The 23,913-nt window shown below is 39.1% G+C and overlaps 7 protein-coding genes and 1 long non-coding RNA gene across 12 annotated transcripts; 6 read left to right on the forward strand and 2 right to left on the reverse strand.

Moving 5' to 3' along the window:
• Nucleotides 1–42: 42 nt before the first annotated feature.
• LOC120014060 (pheophytinase, chloroplastic) lies at nucleotides 43–2,980 on the reverse strand. Its single transcript, XM_038865987.1, has 7 exons — nucleotides 2,774–2,980; nucleotides 2,594–2,698; nucleotides 2,313–2,451; nucleotides 1,527–1,697; nucleotides 881–1,121; nucleotides 619–710; nucleotides 43–393 (listed from the first exon to the last, which is right to left on the reverse strand). Exons 1-7 carry the CDS (start codon nucleotides 2,877–2,879, stop codon nucleotides 120–122), a joined length of 1,128 nt encoding a protein of 375 aa, XP_038721915.1. The 5' UTR covers nucleotides 2,880–2,980; the 3' UTR covers nucleotides 43–119.
• A 239-nt stretch (nucleotides 2,981–3,219) lies between these two features.
• LOC120015606 (transmembrane protein 53-like) lies at nucleotides 3,220–5,895 on the forward strand. The gene is made up of 4 exons (XM_038868101.1): nucleotides 3,220–3,909; nucleotides 3,991–4,090; nucleotides 4,928–5,118; nucleotides 5,289–5,895. The coding sequence occupies exons 1-4, from the start codon at nucleotides 3,257–3,259 to the stop codon at nucleotides 5,560–5,562; spliced, it is 1,218 nt and encodes a 405-aa protein (XP_038724029.1). The 5' UTR covers nucleotides 3,220–3,256; the 3' UTR covers nucleotides 5,563–5,895.
• A 204-nt stretch (nucleotides 5,896–6,099) lies between these two features.
• Nucleotides 6,100–7,606, forward strand: LOC120015608. The gene is made up of 2 exons (XR_005471793.1): nucleotides 6,100–7,201; nucleotides 7,310–7,606. It is a non-coding gene; the product is annotated as an uncharacterized LOC120015608 (long non-coding RNA).
• A 64-nt stretch (nucleotides 7,607–7,670) lies between these two features.
• On the forward strand, nucleotides 7,671–8,641 carry LOC120015607 (syntaxin-112-like). The gene has a single exon (XM_038868102.1). It carries the CDS (start codon nucleotides 7,702–7,704, stop codon nucleotides 8,590–8,592), a length of 891 nt encoding a protein of 296 aa, XP_038724030.1. The 5' UTR covers nucleotides 7,671–7,701; the 3' UTR covers nucleotides 8,593–8,641.
• A 209-nt stretch (nucleotides 8,642–8,850) lies between these two features.
• On the forward strand, nucleotides 8,851–11,025 carry LOC120014739 (pentatricopeptide repeat-containing protein At5g66520). The gene has a single exon (XM_038866779.1). It carries the CDS (start codon nucleotides 8,918–8,920, stop codon nucleotides 10,778–10,780), a length of 1,863 nt encoding a protein of 620 aa, XP_038722707.1. The 5' UTR covers nucleotides 8,851–8,917; the 3' UTR covers nucleotides 10,781–11,025.
• A 1,374-nt stretch (nucleotides 11,026–12,399) lies between these two features.
• Nucleotides 12,400–15,189, forward strand: LOC120014826 (tubby-like F-box protein 5). Of its 2 annotated transcripts, none has more exons than XM_038866901.1 (5): nucleotides 12,400–13,036; nucleotides 13,369–13,753; nucleotides 13,861–13,948; nucleotides 14,097–14,226; nucleotides 14,322–15,189. In XM_038866901.1, exons 2-5 carry the CDS (start codon nucleotides 13,394–13,396, stop codon nucleotides 14,992–14,994), a joined length of 1,251 nt encoding a protein of 416 aa, XP_038722829.1. In that variant the 5' UTR covers nucleotides 12,400–13,036; nucleotides 13,369–13,393; the 3' UTR covers nucleotides 14,995–15,189. The 2 variants fall into 2 exon arrangements, with proteins under 2 accessions (XP_038722829.1, XP_038722828.1); XM_038866900.1 differs by having other exon boundaries at nucleotides 12,403–12,998.
• A 149-nt stretch (nucleotides 15,190–15,338) lies between these two features.
• Nucleotides 15,339–23,278, reverse strand: LOC120014827 (anaphase-promoting complex subunit 10-like). 4 transcript variants are annotated; one of them, XR_005471639.1, is made up of 8 exons: nucleotides 22,996–23,278; nucleotides 17,167–19,426; nucleotides 17,020–17,080; nucleotides 16,791–16,883; nucleotides 16,591–16,661; nucleotides 16,143–16,247; nucleotides 15,849–16,052; nucleotides 15,339–15,701 (listed from the first exon to the last, which is right to left on the reverse strand). XR_005471639.1 is itself a non-coding variant. In XM_038866903.1 (8 exons), the coding sequence occupies exons 3-8, from the start codon at nucleotides 17,343–17,345 to the stop codon at nucleotides 15,983–15,985; spliced, it is 579 nt and encodes a 192-aa protein (XP_038722831.1). In that variant the 5' UTR covers nucleotides 17,346–17,388; nucleotides 19,326–19,426; nucleotides 22,996–23,278; the 3' UTR covers nucleotides 15,455–15,982. The 4 variants fall into 4 exon arrangements, 3 of the variants coding, with proteins under 3 accessions (XP_038722831.1, XP_038722832.1, XP_038722830.1); XM_038866903.1 differs by having other exon boundaries at nucleotides 15,455–16,052; nucleotides 17,167–17,388; nucleotides 19,326–19,426; XM_038866904.1 differs by having other exon boundaries at nucleotides 15,455–16,052; nucleotides 23,003–23,278.
• LOC120014830 (protein RADIALIS-like 3) lies at nucleotides 20,738–22,635 on the forward strand. The gene is made up of 2 exons (XM_038866905.1): nucleotides 20,738–21,753; nucleotides 22,507–22,635. Exon 1 carries the CDS (start codon nucleotides 21,476–21,478, stop codon nucleotides 21,731–21,733), a length of 258 nt encoding a protein of 85 aa, XP_038722833.1. The 5' UTR covers nucleotides 20,738–21,475; the 3' UTR covers nucleotides 21,734–21,753; nucleotides 22,507–22,635.
• Nucleotides 23,279–23,913: the final 635 nt, after the last annotated feature.

Consider the following 23,913-nt stretch of genomic DNA (forward strand, 5'->3'; position numbering starts at 1 on the left):
CTATCATAAGTTGCAAGTCTTACAGGATGGATTTGTAGAAACTACCAAGAATCAAGAGTATATATTTGATGAACAATTATTTTGCAAGCACAATTCAAAGGAAAAGGTTTTGTACAATTTCAGAGTGCTTGGAGAGGGACTTTGGGCGTTAGAGTCGATAACCAATCTTGTAAAGCCTTATTAACTGCTTCTGGAACCTCGTCATGGGGACAGTGCCCAGCCTTTAAATTTACAAGAGTTGTATTTGCATAGAATTCTTTGATTCTGTTTGCCTTGGCAGGACCAACCCACGGATCCAATTCACCCCAAAGCAACAATAGTGGGCAAGACAGTTCACTTAAAACACTGTCAAGGGTATACTTGCTCGGATTCAGCATAAACCGCGACATTAACCTGCGGAAATCAAGTGATTCTATTATTGATAACAGCAGGAAAAGACTCAGAACCTAGCCTAGATGATAGAAACTAAAATGATGAATCTATATATATGCTTTCACAATGAGAAATATAATATCAAGATACAGGACTCCCCAAATTTGAAAATCTCTGTAATCTTAAACTCTCTGAAGGTGACAAGGAAATTTTCTATTTGAACGGAATGGAGAACCACATCCATACCTGTAATAAACTTCAGCAGCATTTGGATCGGCTGCTGGTCTTGTTATTGATTCCACCAGATAGTCATCAACATTTGAGGGATTTATATACACCTGTTTGCACAAATTACTGTTATGTGTTGCGCAAGAAGATCAGGAAGAAGAAACATATATTTAGAAGAAAAGAGAGAATTTAGTCAAGATATGAAAATCATTTTAAGTTCATTATGCTTATAGTGCTTTGAAACAAGCAGTCTTGTGTAACAAGTTAGAAAATAACTCACACTCTTTAAGACTGATTCAACTCGAGCAGGTTGCTTTGATTGCCAGAACACAAGTCCAAGAACAACACGCTGGAATGTTTCCTTCAACGGTTTTAGGATGAATTTCTGTAAGACTGTCTCTTCAGACTTATTGGGTTTTCTGTTTGCATCCCCAAACTGACCAGCTGAATTTAACAGTGCAACTCCAACAACTTGCTCAGGCAAGCCGACTGCGGCAACCAAAGCAGCAAACCCTCCAAGGCTAGAAAACATTACCATGAGTCACATAATCATTTTTTGGGGATTCCACCCCAGTATAAAAATCACATTCAATATAGAAAATTAAGCAGGACTGACAAATAGCTTATCAAGAATAACAACTTAAAGCCAAGGCATGATGCAGTTTAGTCAGGACATCGAGACTCGTATTACTTGGCCCCTGCCAAGAAAAGCAAATGCCCCATGAAAAGAAATTTTGATGAACCAGAAGGATAGTGTAGTCCCCAGCTCCCCCCCATTCTCACCTCTGAGTGAGGCGAAGAGATTTCATGGGGGGCGCGTCCCCTCTATTCTGAAATTTGGTCAGATGCATTAACTAAACAGTTGCCTCATATTGCTTTTACGTTCTTTCCTTGATAAGTAACTTCTGTTATTGTTGTTCATTTACCTGTTTCCGACTAAAACTGTCGGTTCTCTGACTACCTCCTTCAAGAAATCCACTAGTTGATCTCTCCATACCATGGCATCATATTCAATTATTGCTTTCTCACTCCACCCAAACCCTAGCAAGTCTACAGCATAAACTTTGTATCTTTTGGCCAATTCAGGTATATTGTACCTGCACAAATGAAAGAGAAAGACTATGATGATATATTCAAAGTATATAAGAATTTAATAAGCATTAAACAGAGTATCATCAAAAAAGGCATCATCTCCTACAAGGAAGTCTAGCCAAAGATATCCCCATTGATGGAAAAAATGCATTTATTAATCTGCCTTATAAGGTCTAGCATTGCTGACAATAAGATCGGTTAAATCTTGAACAAGCACAAAGTTTAAGCGCTACAATCGTGTGGTTTTCCGGTTTCTGAAAATTTTCAGGGAGCAAGAAACCATCTCTCTTCTGTGACAGAATACACAGAAAAATTATCCCTCCGGCGGCATCACATGAGGCTTCACAGAAAACCATTGCAAGACGTCATTTCATATAGAATTCATACCTAAAACCAGACAATCAAAAGGCTACAGAATATTTTAACGAAAATGATAAAGATTCCAGCAGTTGCTATCCCATTTATCTCAACTGTTAAGTTGGACGCACATGATCCGAGTGAATTCGTGAGCCCCACATGTCCCACATGATGCATATGAAATCCTGTGCGTACAACTCAGCAGCTGGGATCCATATCATATCTGATATTTTAATTTAAAAAATGGGCACAAAATGGCAAACCTCCAATGAAAAACAGAAGCACCAAATCCATGAATAAGCAGAATTGGCATGCCCTCCCCTTGAACAACATAATGTATTTTGTGGCCCCGCCATGTCCAAAAATTATAGCCATCTGGCTTGAATGGCAACCTCTCCAGTCCTATAAACCCAAGCTACAGTATGAATCCACACAAAAAATTCTACCAATTGAGCTTCATAACTTGAAAAATTCATACAAAATTTCACCCAATCAAGCGCCTAACATGCATTAATCATTAAATTGATAGAATAAAGAAACTGACCTTGAACAGGTTCATTAACGAAAGAAGACCCAATGACTGATACTCCAGAAGCCACAATACCCTTCAAAGCAAACTCCCTCCTGCTTGATATTTCACATTTGCTTCCTTCAAGTAAAGAAAGAGCATATGAGAAAGAAAAAAACATAAACATAAAGAAGGCATTGGAAGTTCTTAACTTACTGTGGTGATGATGAATTAATCTGGCTGGTCCAAGAAACCTTCTAGTGGAAGACAAATTGAAAAATTCAGAGCTGATAGAAGGAGAAACCGCACAAGAAGAAGACATGGAATTGAGAACTTAATTGAAGAACAGAATCTGGAAAAACTGTCTCGTAGGAGAGTTGAGAATGAGATATTTGGTTGGAGAGACGACGTGGGATTTTTGTGGCTCGCTTGTGCTTGGCTAGGTGTGGCGCATTCCAAGCCAGGTAGACGTACGGTACGGGAGCAGGCCCAAGTTGTGGACTTGTGGCCCACTATCCAAAAATCATTGCAGATCCAAGAGGCCCAAATTGGCCCTTCTAGGCCCAACATGAGAAGCCTCTGTCAACGCAGCCGTCGATTAAGCCAAGGCCCAATGCAACTCAGTATTTATGACAGAAATTAATTAATTAATTATTACTGTTTATTGATTCTTACATTGTTCCCTCCGATTCTTCCTCCATGGAAGCTCCGGTTAGGATCTTCAACTCCTCCAGTCTTCTCAACCAGTTCTTCTTCAGAACTGTCATCATGACCGCCGGTCATGCCTTCATTTTCCCTCCCAATTTTCACCAATCAGTACTGAACCCACGAATCCATCGGAACGACGTCGCTTGCAAACAAACTTTCTCGCTCACTGGCGTCCACTCTTCACCCTCTCCCAACACAAACCTATTTGCCTCCTTCATTTCTGTCGCTTTCTCGCATTTTTTCAATTCGCCCATAAAACCTGACAATTTCATCTCCATCTCACCGAAATCCAACCCCACCGACGCCTCTTTCTCCTGGAACCGAGCTCCAGAGTCTGTCAACGGCGCGAATGTCGGAGTTTTAGAAAATGATGATCCAGTTGTTACAGTGGTGTTGCTGGGTTGGCTCGGTGCACAAAAGAGGCACCTGAGACGGTACGTAGAGTGGTACAATGCGAGGAATATGCACGCGGTTACCTTCGTTGTTGACGCGAAGGATTTGTTAGGGTTTGATTTGGAAAAAAAAGTGGAGAGGCGGATCACTGAGTTGGCGAACGAGCTTACTTCGTGGGTATCGGAGAGGGAGGACGATGGAAGAGAGCGATGCTTGGTTTTCCACTGTTTCAGCAACATGGGTTGGCTTGCGTAAGTTTGGTTCACTGGGGATTCTTCATGCGATCAATCCGGTGATGTTAATGGAATATTGGACTGTATTGTTGTTTGCAGGTATGGTTATATTCTTGATATTCTACACAGAGAGGGATTGGTGGAGAAGATTAAAGGATTCATTTGTGATTCGGGAGGAGGGGATCCCTTGAATCCAAAGGTACTTTTTTTTGGTTTTATTCTCCATGTGCAGTCGATGCAAATGCCGAGCAGCTGATGAATTTGTTTGGATTGTTAGCACGTGTTATGCTGTTCAAAGAATTATTTTTACCTCGTCATTTCCTACTTGTGGATGATGTTCTGTGCCTAGATTTGGAGTGATGTTCCTGAAGTTACAGGTGTAGTAGGATTTCTCAGATTAATGTTGCTTTGCACGTTGCATAGTTGAATGTAAATGGGTGCCTTTGTTATACAGAATAAGATCTTTAAGGTTCATATTTTTTTCAGGATGTGACCTGGTCTGGCTTGCAATGGCATGAAGCTTTTTGTTTATACGGTAGCCTAATTGTATTATTGTACCAAAATGTCATCATACTTTCGCACCAATCCTGTAAGGCTCTATTACATCGTCACCTTGCTTTTTAGGGGGAATGTTTGGCTCTCTCTTGGCATGTAAGCTTAAGTGAAGTCAAATGTCTTTTATGTTTTAGTTTACCTGTTATAGAGATCATGAAGAATATGCTTGAAGCCCTGCAGTTATGGTTAAGACTTGAGAGTTGGTTATAGATGCTTGTGTGTTTCCTCTTATTTATCCTTTGGAAGAACATATTTGCTTGAAGTCTAGGTTAAGTCTATGAATGCAAAAACATTTCAAGTTTCTTTGACCTCATTTTCCAAAACTCTGTTTGAAAGTTTCAATGTTTATTCATTCTAGATCTGGTTGACATGTTTTGATTTCTTTCCCCAATTTTTGCTCTTGCTGGAAATTTTTTTCCTTTTTAAGAGCGGTTGATGATTAATATATTATCAATTTTCTTGATTGCTGCCTTGCTGGTAGGTTTGGGCTGGTGGTTTCTCTGCTGCTATACTCAAGGAACGCAGCTCTTTAGGAAAACCCATGGTTCAAACCCCAGAAATGAATGGATCAGATAGTCAAGTGCAAGAGGAACCTCCAGTAATAGAAACCGTGTTACTGTCAATGTTAGAGAAGCTATTCTCTGTAGTTCTAAAGTTGCCTGAGGTGGATCAGTAAGTATTATGCTTCTCCTACTTTGCAGATATGTACTTTTTAATGATTTTTCTGATGCTTATCCATGACAATGACAACTAATTGGCTGTTCCTCGGGCATTAACTACATAAATATTCAACATTGATCTACAATTTCTTATCATATTCACTTTCTTTTGTTATTCTGCAGGAAGCTGACAAAGATCGTTTCCATCCTTTCGAAGAACCAGCCTTCTTGTCCACAACTCTACTTGTATAGCTCCGGTGACAGGGTTATTCCATTTTGGTCAATCGAGTCACTTGTTGAGGAGCAAAGAAAGATGGGGAAGAAGGTATTTTCCTTCAACTTCAAGTCATCCCCCCATGTGGATCACTATCGGACTTTCCCTGACGCTTATTCCTCACAGCTTCATAACTTCTTGAAAGAGTGTTTTGCGACTGTTAAGGTAACCTCAAACCAATGAACGAAGAATCGTCTCGTTCAGCAGTCATTTGATTTCTCACTTATGAGTTGGGAATATAAATAAGTACCCTTTTATTGCACACAAGACTAGTCGACTAGACCACCTCTGTGTTTTCTTCGCAGTTCGCATAGTTGGATGGCCTCGCGCTCGGTAAAGTTAATATGGAATTGATTTGTAAGTTTATTGCCGAGGGCTAGGATTGTATCGAATTGATCTTGTAGCGTATTTGTTCTCAGAATCGTCGCTAGAAAGGGTAAGAAATGCTGTCAATTCAATATGTAACAACTTCTTTCCTACTGGGCTTCGTATTAGTCTATGAAAGTTGGCGGAGCATCTCTTGTTGATAATGTGGACCAAAGGGGCCCAAAGCAAGGCCTAAGTCAGCTTTCCAGCCATTCCTTATTAGTTTTTTTTGCTGGGCCTGGCGTGCGAAATTGTTTTGGGCTGGCTTCGTCCTAGCAATGAACCAGAATTTACTAGTTGAGACAGGCATGGGTGGCCCAGATATTCCAACCCTAACTAACAGAGTGGCAGCCCATCAGAGAGTCCAAATCCTGCGCTCGTTGCAGACTTGCAGTGAGCCTCGCGCGGGGCAGTTGGAGAAGGATACTCTTCTTTTCCGTCTCAGTTTGTTTCTTCGAAGTCAAAAAAATGGCAATAATACTGGATGAGCCAGTGGTAAATTCAACAATATCTCCTCCAAACTCATACGGTGCTGTAGTACTCGGCGGAACCTTTGACCGGTTACGCGACCGCCATCGCCTTTTCCTCAAGTTCCCTCTTCTTACTCCTGTCTCTCTATGACTCTCTATTGAAATATTCTTTTCCGATATTCGAATTTGTCTATGGAGGTAGGCCGCGGCGGAGCTGTCAATGGATCGGATTGTGGTTGGTGTCTGCGACAGTCCCATGTTGACAAAAAAACAGGGTTTTTAGAATCAGCCTCCCAAGGCCAAGAGTCCTCCAATGTGAAAGAAATATTACAGCTAAACAATGTGGCGCAGGATTTAAAAGATATCTTTATAGAAGCATCAAAACGGGGGTCGTGTAGTATATGGTTATGGGGATCGATCTTTCGGTTCCTATATTGACGGAGGCGCGCACCGTCTTTACGATATAACGGCTATAAAATTTGTGTACAATGAAGATTTGAATTTATTCAAAATATATATAATGGGTGGAAGTTAACGGAAACAATGATCCCAATTGAATAGTCTCTCTGAAAAGTTTCTCTCACTCTAGCTTCTTACTGTTCATAACCCACAAACACACACAGGGACGAATAAAGGAGGAGGAGGAGAAGACGAATCGTTGGAAATTCGCAAGCTTTTGCGGAGCAGTCATCGATTTCTCTAAGGTTTACGAAAATCCGGGTTCAACTTTTTTTCTTTTCGTGGTTGTCGTGGTTCTTATTAGATTGCACACTACTCTGTTTCGTCTTCCTGAAACCCTTTTGATTGCGTCTCTTTTTGCATGTTTTTCTTGATGCCTTTTCGTTTCTGCGTGCTATTCTTGATGGTTTGTTTTTTGGTTTCATTAATGCGTGCTATATTTGATTCCATCCAGATCTCTCGGAGAATATATTTTAAAGAAAGCAAGAATCTCAAGTGGTTGATCCGAATTTTGAATTTGTTTCAGGGTCGTTCTCGTTTTTACTCTCTTATTTGATCACTACTTATTCGCTGAAAATCCACATTGAATTTTCTCCCCTCTTTTTTTCTTTCGCTTTGATTGTTCATATGTCTAGAGCACTCAATTTCTCACTAAGAGAGAGAAGGAATTCAGAAGCTTTTGCAGAGCAGAGGCATCAATTTCTCCAAGGTTCACACAAGCCTATCTTTAACTATCTGTTTCATCATAAGTTTCATGGTTTTCATGGCTTCTATTGTGTAGCACACGCTCTATCTAAGTTTTGCTTGTTTTTCTTGATGGGGTTCTCCTTTTTTTACTGTTCTTGATGTGTATCTCTTTTGTCTCAAAACCCTTGTCCCGTGACTATGTTTTCTGTTCCATAATAAAGTCCATAGAAAATCGTGAATCTTGAGAGGTTGATCCAAACCTTGAATCTGTTTTAGGGTATAGTCAATTTCAATTATTTCTTTATTTGTTGGCAGGTGGGTTTTGCAAATTCTTGCAAAGATGAATGATTTGATGACGAAGTCGTTCTTAAGTTATGTGGATTTAAAGAACCTAGCCCAGAAAGATCTTGAAGCAGAACATGACCTTGAAGCAGGCAGACTCAATCCCACAAATGATCAGAACCTCTCTCGGTTCTTTCAAGAAGTTGCACCAGTCAAGGCCTCCATGGAAGAGATAGGCAGTCTCTTGTTTGATCTTCAAAATCTTAATGAAGAAACAAAGTCCACTCACAGTGCCAAAGTTCTTCGAGGCCTAAGAGATCGGATGGAATCAGACATAGTTTCTGTTCTTAGAAAAGGCAAGGTTGTCAAGGCAAGTCTAGCAGCCATTGACAAAGCCAATGTAACCAATCGCAGAAAATCAGACTTGTATAAGGAAGGAAGTCCAGTTGATCGAACTAGAACATCAGTTACAAATGGCTTGAGGGTCAAGCTTAGGGAGATAATGATTGAATTTCAGTCATTAAGATATAAGATTTTAGCTGATCAAAAGGAAGACCTCAAGAGAAAATACTACACTGCCACGGGAGAGGTACCGAGTGAAGAGATGATTGAAAGCATGGTTTCCAAAGGAGAAAGAGTTCAAGTATGTGAAGGGAAAACAGATTTGAGAAGTAAAGAGAGGCAAGAAGCTGTAATGGACATACAGAAAAGCTTGACCAGGCTTCATCAAGTTTTTCTTGACATGGCTGTGCTGGTTGAGGCACAAGGGGAACAAATAAATGATATTGAAGAGAATGTGGCAACTGCTAGCAATTATATAAGTGGTGGAACCAACAGTCTTTACTATGCCAATCAGATGAGGAAGAAGACGAAGACATGGATTTACTGGGTTTGGGCTGTTGCAGTGATTATACTGTTGGTTTGTGCTATTTCCATGTTGGCTACCTGATAGAAGAGCAGCTGTGGGAGGGTTGGAACTGTAGAGAGGTTTGTGGTCTTGTGTTTTCATGTCTAGTGAGCTTTGGTTAGCCTAGGAAAGGTCTCTTTAGTCTTTACACTACTTAGGTGGTTGTTGACTTGTTAGGATTTTTTGACAAATGCAAGGTTTAGTGCATTTTGGAAGTTTCCGCAAAAAATCTAAAATAATCACAAGGAAAAAAATCTCCGGCGAATAAAAAACCTTATCTAAAAGTGCCTATCTGAAGGTGCTGAAGCCAAACTCTTCATTTTCTCAATACGTTCATAGTAGCTTCACATCTTCAAGTGCCAACTCCATGGCGTTGTCTGCTTCATTACACACCTCTTTGTCACAACCAAAGATGGCGGATACCTGGTCTCTGCTTGATAGATGTTCAAACATGGAGGAACTAAAGCAAATCCACTCCCAAATGATCAAAGCAGACCTTGTTGCAGATGCCGTTCCAATGAGCAGGCTCTTAGTTTTCTGTGCTTCTCCAAACTCTGGGGACTTGGCCTATGCTGAAATGCTATTTGAGAGGTTTGAGAGACCCAACACTTTGATGTGGAACACCATGATTAGAGGATACTCCAACAGCTATGAACCAGAACGAGCCTTGCCTCTGTACCATCAGATGCTCCATCATTCAGTTCCTTTCAATGCTTTCACGTTTCCATTTCTGCTCAAGGCTTGCTCAACTCTATCAGCTTTGGAAATCATTCAACAAATGCATGCTCACATCATCAAATTTGGGTTTGGCTCAGAGGTTTATGCTACAAATTCCCTGGTTCATGGGTACGCCATGGCAGGCAGCATCAAATCCGCACATCTCCTCTTTGGCCGACTTCCCCACCGGGACATTGTCACTTACAATACAATGATAAATGGATGCAAAAGATGTGGTGATATTGAATTGGCCGATGAGATCTTTAAGGAAATGCCAGAAAAGAATGTTGTCTCGTGGACAACAATGATTTCCAGCTATGTTGAGGCAGGCCAGTATAAGAAATCATTGAACTTGTTTCAGGAAATGCAGACTGTGGGCGTCGAACCTGACGATGTTTCCCTGACGTGCATACTTTCGGCATGTGCACATCTTGGAGCATTGGATCAAGGCAAATGGATTCATGCATATATTGACAGAACAGTAATCCAGATTGATCCAATCATAGGATGTGCTCTAATAGATATGTATGCAAGATGTGGTGATGTGGAAGAAGCTCTAGCAGTTTTTCTGAAAATGGAAAGAAAAAATGTCGCTGCATGGACGGCATTGATATCTGGTCTTGCAATCAATGGGAAGGCAAGGGATGCTTTATATTGGTTTATGAAAATGCAGAAAGCAGGAATCATGCCAAACCAGATCACCTTCACTGCAATTTTAAAAGCATGTAGTTATGCAGGACTAGTTGACAAGGGAAAATCGTTGTTCCAGAGCATGGAGAAAAGCTATGGCTTAAAGCCAACAATAGAACATTATGGATGCATGGTTGATTTACTAGGCCGAGCGGGAATGTTAACAGAGGCAAAGAAACTTGTTGAGACTATGCCCATGAAACCAAATGCTGTCATTTGGGGAGCATTGCTCAGTGCCTGTAGAATTCATGGAAATAAGGAGTTGGGAAAACAGATAGGAAAAACCCTTATTGAAGTAGATCCAGACCATGGCGGTCGGTATATTCAGTTAGCCAGTATTCATGCTGCTGCGGGGGAATGGAACCAAGCAGTTGAAGTAAGAAAAAAGATGAAAGTACGAGGATTAGCCAAGCTTCCTGGATGCAGTGCGATCAGTATAAATGGGATTGTTCATGAATTTTTTGCTGGGGACAATTCTCACCCAGATATGAAAGAGATCTACCACGAGTGGAACCAAATTGCAGAGAGACTAAGAGAAGAGGGATATAAACCAGCAACAGGTAGCTTATTGCATGATCTTGAGGACGAGGATAAAGAAACAGCTATCCATCACCACAGTGAAAAGCTGGCTATGGCATTTGGGTTGAGAAGAATGAAACCAGGAACAACTCTTCGAATTGTTAAGAATCTTCGGATCTGTGAGGATTGTCATACTGTAGCAAGGCTCATCTCCAAGATTTATGATAAGGAAATGATCATGAGGGATAGAATACGGTTTCACCATTTTAGAGATGGAAAATGTACTTGTGGAGATTACTGGTGAAGAAGGAAAATAGAAGCAATATCCAACAGAATTTAATAGGAATGACATAATAGAGGAGGCCAATACTAACATGTGGGACATATTAGCCTCTCCACATATTTTGTGGGTTATGGTCTGCGTTCATTTTGCCTGTCTCTGACCCGTCCACAGCCGGAATCTTGTGCATGCATGATGTTATTTGTTTTAGCCATGTTAAAAGAGATACAAGATAATAAACGTCAAGAAAAAAAATCAGTCAATGCAACCTTGTTTCATAAGAGAATGGATCATAGGGTCAAAGCTTTAGTTCAACAGTAAACCCATGTTTATGATGGGCCCAGCCCATTTAAGTTTTTGGGCGCCCAAGCATGGGCGACGCCATTTCATTTGCGTGGTAGCTGGGTAGCCTGGCGAAATCCATTTGTGTTTGTGTGTTCGGCCCAGTCCAGCAAACTTGTTTGGGTTCTGACTCGCAAGTCAAACGACAAAAGGAGCTTTGTTTAACGTATACGTTTATTCTCTCTTTCCAGGCCAGTTTTAGGCAGTCTAAGATGTTGTTCTTTGTTGAACTAACAACTAGGAAATATTAACTAATTCAATGTGCTTTCTTGGTTTCAAACGTAAATATGTAAGACTAATGGTTGCATTTAGCTAGTCTTGATATATTAAATTAGAAACAAGACCTTGACAATCAAACCAAAACAAACTGAAAAATTGAATATACAAGACCAACAAACTAGTCAACTACAACAACAACGCCACAAACAAACCAAAACAAACTTAGTTTGTTATAAAATGCACGTCTTTCACTTGTCACGATCACTCTTTCTTTGGTAATTGAGAATGATAATATACAAATTTATTCTTTAAATACTCAATATAAACCTAAACTTGGATCGTTAAATTTATGCGTACAGAAGTTTGTTAGCTGATGTTGTCACGATCACTCGCTACTCACTAAATTATTAATGCCACACTTGCAAAAAAGAAAAAATAATAATAATTAATGCCAGTCTTGAAAAAAATTGTAAACAAGACAACAAAAAAGACATGGGGGCATGGGGCTCCATAATCATCTCATCGTTCCCAAAACCTCATGGCTTTTCACGTGCAAGTCATTCATCTAACGTTCTCACACCTCACTCACGTCACGTGACCTTGCAGTATTTTGTGGGCCCAAAATGTCCATGGATAACATAACCTGAAGTTTTTAAGAGCCCATATCCAGCTCATCTAATCTGATTAACCTTCACGGGCCCTCGAATGCGGATTCAAAAAAGTGCGGAAGTCCGCGCACGCGTTCATAGACATAGAGTCAACATAATAATTAAAAAAGTTTAACCTTTTTGGATGATCCCTATGCTTCTTTTTTTTAAAAAAAGAATATAACCGTATAAACCCCAATAACTCATTTTATAATGACAAAATTACATCTCACATCATGATAATATTTAGAAAATTATAAATCGAACCCAAAGAAAGTAGGCATCAGAATTCAAGAATAACAAAAAAAAAAAAAACCGAACTGGTTAACATTGTTCGAAATTGAATCCAAACATACTAAACAATAAAACAGACAACACCTATCTTGATTTGCCCTTTATACTTTCGGCGTAGAAATATATATTTTTTTGGTAGAGCGTAGAAATATATTTACACTAAATAAAATAAAGGATTGTAAATAAAGTATTTAAATGTTTCCCAAACAAAATAATGGAAAGGTTTTTACGCGAAGATATTCATGCATCGTAATCACCCCATCTAATCTGGTTTTGATTTGATTTTGAGAAACTCAAACTGCCACGTGTCGATCCGAACACAACGAGCAGTTCTCGACGTTAATAAATTAAATGTTCTCCATTAAAATAACCTTACCTGGTCCAAAATCCAAATACAGCAAAAGCCATGAAGAAAGCGCTTCGATCCCTTTTTAGGGAGAGAGATTTGTGGTACTGTTAACGAAAGCCTAGCTCGTCGTGGTTGTGTGACGGCGGAGGCCCGGCGGCTTGAGATTGCAAATGAGGGGGCAATTGTGGGGTTCGACTAGCTGAATCGGAGAACATGGTCGGCGATTTCTAGTTTGGCCGTGTTTCTCCGATTCCAATCTCTCTCTATCATAGGCGTCTTTCCTTTGGTTTGGGCTATAGGACTTGTTTCTTATCGCGGCTGATTTCTGGACCGGGGTCTTCCGGGCCGGTTCTCGTTAGACCGATCTGGTGGATTTTGTTCAAATTGGCCGGTTCGTTGTTCTTTTTATCTTTCGGGTTGTCCATTGGGGTAATAGACCATTTATATTTGAGATTTTGATAGTCAGATAGGGTTTATGAAATTTGAACAATTTGTGGTTATTGTTTGATTTTTCTGTGACTGTGATTTGAGGGTTTCCTAGATTGATTTTTTCCCCTTTTGTTGTTGATTAGGTCTAGTTGTTGTATGAATATGTCTAGAATTTTCTGAAATTTAGAAGCTTTAAACTGGTTTAAGGGATCTGGAGGATTTATTTCTTTGAACGCTGTAGAACCTTGGGCTTCAGAGTATAATCATGATTTTAGGACTCAATACATTTGTTCTCATTTTCTATCCTTCATGTTGGTTATTAAAAATTGCAGGAAATAATTGTTATGCTCGATCGAGATGGTTTTCAAAACCATTGTACGTAAATTGAAGGAGATTACAGATGTAATGGGAAGCAAATCAAAACAAAAGTTTGAAAGGAAGACTTGGAGTGGCCGTACAAAGTCATATATCGCGCCTGATGAAGAACTACTACTACCCTGTGTAGAATCAATAGATCAGGGGCAGTGGGCGAACCTCCCACCGGAATTGCTTCTGGACATTATTCGAAGGATAGAGGAGAGTGAGACCTCATGGCCTGCCCGTGCTGTTGTTATGTTTTGTGCTTCAGTTTGTAAGTCGTGGAGGGAAATTACAAAGGAGATTGTTACAACTCCAGAGCAATGTGGCAAGATAACTTTCCCCATCTCATTAAAGCAGGTAACACTCTGTTCTCTTTAGTTTTCAAGATTTTTTTTCCCCATTATCATGGTTTGCTCATTGTTTTTAAGTGTGTATTTTTTCCTTCTCTTTGTGCTTGTAAACAGCCGGGTCCTCGCGAGTCTCCCATCCAGTGCTTTATCAGAAGAGATAGAACTACCTCCACTTATTATTTGTACTTTGGTCTCGCGCCTTGTAAGTGCTTCTGCCCTTATCTTCACTTCTTTCACAAATTTTGACCTGTGAATCTTGGCATGATTGATATTACTTCGTCTTTGTTTTAGTATATCATCAGATTATCGGTTGCAAAGTGGATTTAGTTCTGATGTTAATGTGTTGACAGCTGAAGCCGAGAATGATAAACTGTTGTTAGCTGCCAGAAAGATCAGGAAGCGAGCACGTACAGACTTTGTGATTTCGTTGGTTTCTAACGATTTTTCTCGGGCCAGCAACACATATATTGGTAAATTAAGGTGAGCCTTGGCGGTTGGTAACTCTTATGTTTCTCAATTTGGTTTAAGAGTGCCATTTTCTTTTCAGCTGCAACTAACAAGCTTACTTTTCCCAGGTCTAACTTATTAGGGACCAAGTTCACTGTATTTGACAGCCAGCCTCCATGTGAAACAGCAATGCAAACGACTAGCCGCACAAACCGCAGGATCAAGACTAAGCAGGTGTCTCCAACAGTTCCGGCATGTAACTACACTGTAGGCTCAATCTCATATGAACTAAATGTTTTGCGGACAAGAGGACCTAGAAGAATGAATTGTGTCATGCATTCTATTCCTGTATCTTCTATCGAAGAGGGGGGCACTGCACCAACACCAACGTCCTTTTCACAATCTTTTGATGAACGGGTTTCCCCTATACCAGGCTCAAAAGTAAAGGAATCGGTCATGGATATCAGATCTGTAAGCTCCTTGGGGTCACCAGTGGTGGTTCAGCGCTCAGTTGAGCCATTGATCCTTAAAAATAAGGCTCCTAGATGGCATGAGCAACTGCACTGCTGGTGCCTAAATTTCAAAGGACGTGTTACTGTGGCTTCTGTAAAGAATTTCCAGCTTGCGGCGGCTGTTGAGCCATCCCACAATGTTCCCCCTGAGGAACAAGAAAAGGTAATCTTACAATTTGGTAAAATTGGAAAAGATATCTTCACCATGGATTACCAGTACCCCCTTTCAGCGTTTCAAGCCTTCGCAATTTGCCTGAGCAGCTTTGATACCAAACCAGCCTGTGAATGATAATCAAGTTCCAAGAGATCATATCTTGGTATGCTGATTTGCTTCGTCGCTATTTTGTATGTAAAAGATCTACAGCACTGTACATGGCCATCCACAGACGTCTGTGGGCAGTCTCTTTTATGTATTGTCGGGTTTTATTCACAGTGACCTTTTGAAGCCAAATCACTTAACCTTGGTTGGATTTTCATGGCAGTATTAGAGGTCTAATCACCTTTCAAGGAGTATTATTTAACATACATAATCTTCACGGATTCTGCATATCTTCCAAGGGACCAGGCAAATCTTCTTCCAATGCAGCAGTAAAAATGATATGCAGTGAGCTTTAAATTTTTAAGATAGATTAATTTTGTGTCAATAATGCCACAAGGGCCACCTCTATCCATGCAATCTGATATCCAAGAATAAAATCATATGCCTGTCTAAGACCTGAGGAGTAATAGGAATGATGACAATCAAAAGCTCGAACAACAGGTTTCTTAATCTTAATTCCTTCGAAATAAACTTACACAAGTCTCTTTGAAATAATGTAAGCACAACACATTGCAGAAACAATTAAGGTACCTATATGACTAGATGGGGCTAAGGGCAAGTACTTTGCAAAGCAATTTATAAAATAAAAGAGGTACATACCAAAGCAAGATCACCCCAGAACATCAGACCATATTGCAGTGCGAATTGTGTAGATTCTCACTTGCAAATGTAAATCTCTGAAGCAAAGAAAATGCGATTAGGAAGAGTAAAATCAGGAAATGGCCCCATTTGCATGCTTGTCCTCGCAAACATAAGGAAACATATAATAACATTTTTTTTTTAATAATTTGTAGACTTGAGTTCCCGGAGAAATAGGAACATACCAATGCTACAGATTTTACATGTCCAGAATTAGGAAACCTCTTCATGATCCTTGAATGATCTGGTTGCTCTAAACTATATGCCATAATCCTCTCCAGTATGACATGCTGTCTCTCTCGTCTATGGGGTTACATCATCATCTCATGGAAGAATAAGTAATAAATTCTTGAGAAGTAAACTGAAATGGCTGGTGCGGCATAGGGTTTCTGCGATGAAGAAATTAAAATAAGTCACAGTGGAAATCTAATTACTGGCAAACCGAACAAAGAAGGGAAAATAACAAAGGCGAGACATACGGTCGAGGCCCATAAACTTTAATCTGGCGGACATGAGTATCCCTCCCATTTAGGTGATTCGACAGCACAATGATTTGCAACATAAAGGTGTTGACAAAAGTTTCCCTGCCGAATGATGCAGATAAAAGATTGATTAACTAGCCAAGAATTTCCTCAAGCTGTGCACCACTTCCCCAAAGGTTTACATAACAGAGAACATGCAGCTTAAAGCTATTCTCATGTTTCAATAAACAACCTGCCGCAATTTCACTTACTACTTCATAAAACTAAACTACTAGCATTGCTGTTGAGCTTAAAAGGGTCAAATAAGCAATTTACCAAAGAAAAAAAAAAACCAGTCTGCTAGCCTTGGTGACAAACAATTCATGACCAACAAAAAGGATTGCAATATGAAGATAATTTGCACACATGTAATAACAAAATGGATAATTTGTGCTTTGCCACTTACCGAGGATCATTTCCAGATAATGATATATAAATCCAACCAGTTGGCTTGACAAGCTCCACTGTTTTAATCTCCTATAAGAATATTCGAAAACAAAGTTAAACGCTATTAGAGGGGAAAACATTATATAACTGTTTTGTCAAGCTTGTTGTCATACTATTGAACAATCCAATCCAAAATGCCTACAAAGTCTGGAAATATACCTTCAAGTTGTGAAATCCATCACCAGCTCGAATCGATATTTTACTTGGTGTGTAGCTCTCATCAAGCTTGAAATCCACATATAGAACAACCAACTTCACAATAAAAGCCAATACAAGAAAATCCAATAAGCTCTTGTTAATCAACCAAGTGAAAAGTAAACAGAAACCGAGCAATAACAAACTGATTAAAGCCAATTTTTAAGAGAGAGTGAAATTTTGAACACATTACCTGCAGCTTCACTTTCTTCTGGAACTGAACATTCACCAAATGAGGCTGTGCACCGTCTGATCTGAAACCAATAATAATATACATCTCCTCACTAGATTTTGAAAAACAAAAGAAAGCAATTGAAGAGTGACATAAATGTGCAGTTACTGCCAATATGTGTCGAGATTTTCGTCACGGAGAGAAGAGACGCCATTGCCGGGCTTGCAGGAACTGACACTCCAAGCAGCCTTCTTGCCCATCTCTCTAAGATCGTCGTCCACAATCAGATGCCGGTTCCCTCCGGTTATCTTCCCCTCATCTTCTCCTTCTGATGACTCCGTCGCCATTTCTCAAAACCCCAATTTGGATTGTGATTTTTCATTTTAATTTCTAAAAATATACAACGCTAATTACTCGCGCATGAGACGGGTATTTAATGCCACTAATTAAGTATTAACTGCGTTTAACAGAAAATAAGAAGTGTTGCGTGTAGTGCTTGCGTAATTGAAATTCAAAGTTTTATGGAGGCCACTAGCTCATGGGCTACTGGGCCGTTTCACGGGCTTGCAGAGTGTTAGGAAAACAGATTTGAGGATGACTGGGCTCAATAAAACGGCCCAGTGGGCTGCTTTTTTTAACAAAAGCTGGATGAGGTCTCAGTCTCAGATTGTATTTCTACGATCACCTACGGTGGCCATTGGCTAGACGGTAGCACTGAGAGCAAATGCAATGGTTAAGATTTAGATGTGCATGCATTCTAGATATTAAAAAATTATTGGTCCATGAACTTAAATTGTAACACAATAATGTTTTTTTATTGTCTCGATTCTAATGGATCAAGCATGGGATAATGGTGTTTGACTAGCCCTATGTTGGCTCATCTTGTCCAAAATGAGATCCACTTCAACATATACACACACATTTTATATAAAAATCAATGCTGTGCCCCACCTCTATTACATAAAAATCAAGTCATCAAATTTATATCATTATATCAATATATTTTGTTAACCCAATCACATCAATAAAACACATTTCCTAATATATTTTGTTGGCTCCAATAAAATTATACAATTGCAATTGCTCTGAGAACGCATATCACTAACTCACACAATCACATCATGGCAATTATGTGATTATCTTTATGACAAAACTATTGTCACCTAAGAGTCAGAGATACTCAGACTCTAAGAGTTCCTTGTCCTTTTAAGCTTTTACACAACAGAGGATCAGGACTCTGTCCAGCCCATAAGTGAAATATATGATGACCTACAAAACCAATTAATATGCATATGGACCGCATACATCGATATTCTCATCTTTAGGGAACCCTCGCATGCACACTTCATATGAAATCGTGGGCCCCACATGATCCATATGAATATTTCTCATCCATCTTAACATTTGGGATATAGATGCCTCTTGTTTCCAAAATGTTTATTTCTCTTTTTCTACCAAGATTCCTTTTATGAGTGGTTCTCACAAAGGATTTGGGGCTCCACAATTCCTTAGAATTTACAATTTGAATTTAATAGTGGAGAAAAAGTCAAACAAATTTTAAAAATGAAAAAATAAAATTATTGTGTGATGTGGCACATCTCCCAAACCATTATATTTAAATTTTAAACGAATTGCGGAGCGCTCAAACCTCCAAAAAGCCGGCTGATATGTGTAACTAGTGCATTTCTTTCACTCCAGGAGGATGGAGTTCTCTGGTAAACTGACTCTAGTATGAGTGTAAGCTTGTAGTTTTAGGTTGCAAATACTCCTTATGACATTAACTAAAAAGTCGAAATGAGGTCCTGGAGCACCCTCCACAAGAGTGAAAAAAGAAGAAGAGAAGAATCTATGGGCATATTACTTTTAGATATCAGGATTTGAAGAGATAAGGATTCCAAATATCAGCAGGATGATGTACCTTAAAGACCACTTTGGATACAGATGCTTTTCTCATTGTCATAAGTCACTCTCAACCAATAAGGTTTGCATCCCCATTCCACTTCTCCAAAAGCCTCCTAGCTAGGAAATTCCTTTAGCAACTACTGGTGTCAAACATGGTTCACTAAACTATACCCTATCAAAACTATAAAGCAGAAAAATGGAAAAGTGCAACCATTGTTCAACTCACTTTATAGAGGAAGAATAGAATGACCTTGCACTGGCTGCAGGGATATAAGGGGGAAAAAAACAAAGTAGAAGAATACTAGGCACTCGACATTCTTCATGCTCCATTTCTCAAACCATATAACGATGATAAAAAAGAAAATCAAAAGGAGACTGCATATAACAGCAAAGGCTTCTAGTGTGCAGAAATTCAACTTCCATACCTGCTTCCTTGCATATTAGATCTGGGGGAAAAGGATAGGAAGAATTCCATTTGCAAATGTACCGACCAGCTTGCTCGGTAGGCAGATTAGATTCTTGGTATCTGCCAAGATATTATCTCACATTTAGAATATACCTCACATTTTAAGCAACTATTTACTTTCTGGCAAGGAATTCAGTCCATGTACAGAGGGAATTATGGTGAGTGGAAGAGCAAAAGTCACAATGTTCTTACCAAAGGAAAAATGAAAGGAACAATCAAAACATGAAGAGCCACACTCTATAAAAATCATCATCAAGAAAATGGTCAACGTGAAGGCACAGAACAATTCAAATGAGTTGCACGACATCTTACTGAAAGCAAATATACCCAATTGTATATGACTAAAATGGTCTCATTTTTCTTTTATCGCAAGAGTATTCATTTATGAAAGCCAAGACATCTTTTTATTCCAACAATATTGGAAAGGAACCATCATACCCTAGTTAGCATAATCGGTGGATCCATCTTATCTTTGAGGCATTGATGCTTTAATCTGCAGGAAGACTAACAGCTAAAGCAGATGCATTTTGTGAGATGGCAGCATCAAAAAGGTTGTCAAATGATCAACAGAACATGAAGAAAAAGCTAACCATGCTACTTGAGGTTCGTTAGTAATTTTGAGTACATTATAGATGAGGCCACCTGGATAGCTCAACCAAGCAGAAGTTGGAAAGTAGGCAATCACAAATACAACAATAGCAAATTAATGTAATTCAAAGTAGATATGTACCTTTACTAAGTGTTAACGGGAAAAACAAGTTATTCTTGATTCAAACTACTATTTAGTCTCTTGATTTTGAATCATGCTGCATGGTGCTTCCCTAGTCATTAGTCCCTTTTACATCCTTACTCAACAAACTGATCGTACCTCATTTTTCAATATTATGGAGGCTAAGAGTTCCTTTCAACCTAGTCAACAGCAACAACTACATTACTGACATGCCCTGGACCAATAGCAGAGCAGGATGCAAGAATGCATGAAACCCAGCAAATAAGTGGGTTCCAAATTCGGAAAGGATGTCTTGTTACTTTTATTACTAAGATTGCTCTTATATACTCCTTTTCTTTTGGTTCCCCGTTTGTCCAATGACAAATCTGAATGATCCATATACATTTTCTAAAACCTTAATTATGCTAAAAATACATATATCAACATTGAGCAGATAACACCTGCAGCTAGTCATTCAATTACTATAGAGGCATATGACCCTGATTCCTCATACCATAAGAATGAGTCTAGGTGGTGCTACTTTTTTCTTGATAAACTAGGTGGTGCTACTCTTTATGCAGCCAAACAAGAAGTCCAAGTCATTAGTTTCAATGGAACAGCTGGAGAATCGAGAGAAAATCCCTTTGCAGCCTCACCTTTTCAAATTGAGATGCGAAAAAATATCAACAGAGCATGGCAGAGGATCTTCTACTACTTGATAGGTGAGATGGATAATCGGAACCATCTTTATAAACAACTAAAAGCTCCTTTCAGTTTGAGTAGCCTCAAAATTCACCAGAACGATGTCGTTATATGCTTAATGGAATGATTATATCTTGAATTGATGCAACGAGCAAAGCCCTGGATAATTGATGTACTGATCCTATAGCTAGAAGAAAACACCCGTGAGATAGCTCCAGATAATTCAAAGGTACGAATAACTAACAACTAACGGAGGAAATCCCACTTGCCACTGATAATAAGCAAGGAATATTGCTTGTCTTGGACGAAAATAAAGACCCTGTCCTTTAATGCCGATTCTTCTATTTCACTCACTGTTCTTTTCCTGCTCTCTTGTGGTTCCTAAGAGGCCGGGTCACTCCTCTTCTAACCTTTAGAATTAGGAGGATATATTCCCCCAACTGGCACAACCCCACCATCCTTTTCCTGTCTATAAGGAGCTCGCTTGGTTGTATCTCCCAAACCATTCTTTGACTACAAACATCTTCCTTGACTGTAACAATCCATCTTTCCCTTCTTTCTCTTTTGGTGGGATTCGATCTAGTCGCTCTTCAGTTCGACAATAGGCTTTGACACTTCCCCCAGTTTGTTATCATCTAGAGCCTATAAACATAAACCTAGCATTCAACAACTCTTAAAGTGAAGTTGAATTTTTCTCTATGGCATCCAACTCTCTTACTTCTTCCCGTAGCTCTAGTTCCTCATGGACAACTAAACAGAACAAACAATTTGAAAAGGCCTTGGCCTTGTATGACAAGGATACACCTGATCGCTGGCAGAATGTGGCCAAAGCTGTTGGTGGAAAATCTCCAGAGGAAGTGAAGAGGCATTATGAGATCCTCATTAAGGATGTCAGGGAAATTGAGTCTGGCCGAGTCCCATTCCCCAATTACAGATCAGGTGGGAACAACAACTGAGGCAGGCAAGAGAAACATAGGTAATGCACCGCTCTAGTTACTCTACCTGCTATCACAGCCAAACCATACCACTTTTCAGCTTGTTTTAAGCTCACTTGTACATAAGCTACACATAAACACTTTATATAAGTTAAATGCAAGTAGGAATACTATCATCCTTGAATCAGCCATTTTGAAAAATGTTGGACTAATAGTTCCCAGATTTATTTCAGATTGATAATGGTTTTGCGCATTAATAAACGGGCATTGGTCATTCATCATGAAAAGCTGGAGATCTTAATTAAATTAACCATGCACCACCATTACAGAGCTTCGAATGTATTTCATGCTGTGGGTCCTGGAAATGTCTAAACAACTACTTATAAATGGGCATCAGTTTCTACTAATGATTATTAAGACCACCATCATCTACACCTACTACTTACTGCATATAATAAAGACAAAAGGACTTAGCTGACCACAATCTGTTCAACCTCTTATCTTGTCCCTAAGTCCAGGAAAGCCCCACATGATATCTAAATGTACCCCATTGTGGATAACATACTACTGGTCCTATGCTTACTATTCTTTTGCAACCCAACTCAATATTTTATAATTTCCTACATTCAAGTGGAACCTGTTCTGTTTACTAGATTGTCTTTATGCAGTTCAAGTGTTTTACCTATCTATCTGGACCTTTTGGCTACATTAGTACATAGACTGACAAATTTTGGCATGTATTTCAATTCTATGTGCTAAAACATTTTCTTCCTTTCTATTTTAAATGCTCGCAGGGTCCAGTGGCCTCAAAACGTCCAGCAACTTGGCCTCACCAGTAAAATAGTGAAGAAAGATTATATGGAATGAAATGCTTGAATGTACCAATATCTTAGTTATATATGCTGCTCTCCTTCTTTCCTATTCTTTATTTCTATGGTTCTTCTTTCCTACTATATATGTCCATCCAAGTGCCTGATTTATATATGCACCCGCATTGTTCAGTTAAATCGGGAGGTGCAAATCTAATTACTACAGAATTAAATTCGAGCATTCTGAGAAAAACGGGAATCATGATTGCAAATCCTAGAAATAGTAATTATACCAACACAATAAGCATCGACTTGCGATATATATTCCAAATCAAACACGACACCTTTCGATTCAAAGAGAGATACACGATTGACCAGTTATCGTTTCATATATAGTACAAATTTGCGAACAAAAACAAAAACAAAAACAAATCAAATGACCATCAAAATAGTTGTTTGGGAACGGACGCTGACCTGATACCTTCTAGGTTTCTTGTATTTACGTGCCGCAAAGTCAAGCATGAAGTCGGATCTGGAGCTCCGAAACATTCCGGAAGCAATTGTGATCAGATGAGATACTTACGTACGCTTCGAAAGCAAATTAGGGCAAGCGAATATCGGGGAAAGGAGAGAAACAAAAGTGGAAATCAGAGAAGCTGAAAAGGAAGACAGTAATGGAAAACCAAATCGGGATTGGATTTAAATTTTAGGGAGCGTTTTCTGCTGGTGGAATGGCGGGAACTTCGCTCCATTTCTCTTTTTCATCATTCGGCATTCAGAATTTCATATTAAATAAATTTGAATTTTTTAAACTTCTTTAAATTTGGGGAACATTTTATTACAATTCTCATAAATTTACCCCAATATCGTACAATATGCATACCATATAATTTTGGGAAGGTTAAGAGGAAAGCTATATATGCTCAAGTCCAAGTCCTTCAAAACATAATCAGGGGCATACCAAGAAATCGATTACATGTTGATAGAATGGTTTTAAGGAGGTTGGCGTAGTTGATATGGGTGGAGTAGTTCGTGATTCAAATAGTTCCGTGTTTATGATATTTGCTGATTCTATGAAAGAGTGTCTTTTCTCCAATTATGGTTGAGATGTAGGTTGTTTTGAAGGCTTGTAAATATATATGGACTCTAAATTACAAGATATTGAATTGGAGATGGACTCATCAATTATGATTTCGTTTATCAAATTCACAATGTACCATTTTTCTAAATTTAGTCTTTTAATAGATGTAATAAAATTACGAAACGAATTTCTGGGCATGGAAGATTTTAACTATGCATATAGGAATTATAATAAAATAGCTCATCATATGGCTAGAAATTCCAAAGCTTAGGTTCTCTTTTGGTTTGACTCAAGGAGTACCCAAATTGTAT

Source organism: Tripterygium wilfordii, chromosome 14 (assembly GCF_013401445.1).
Source record: "Tripterygium wilfordii isolate XIE 37 chromosome 14, ASM1340144v1, whole genome shotgun sequence".
In the NCBI taxonomy this organism is placed as follows: domain Eukaryota; kingdom Viridiplantae; phylum Streptophyta; class Magnoliopsida; order Celastrales; family Celastraceae; genus Tripterygium; species Tripterygium wilfordii.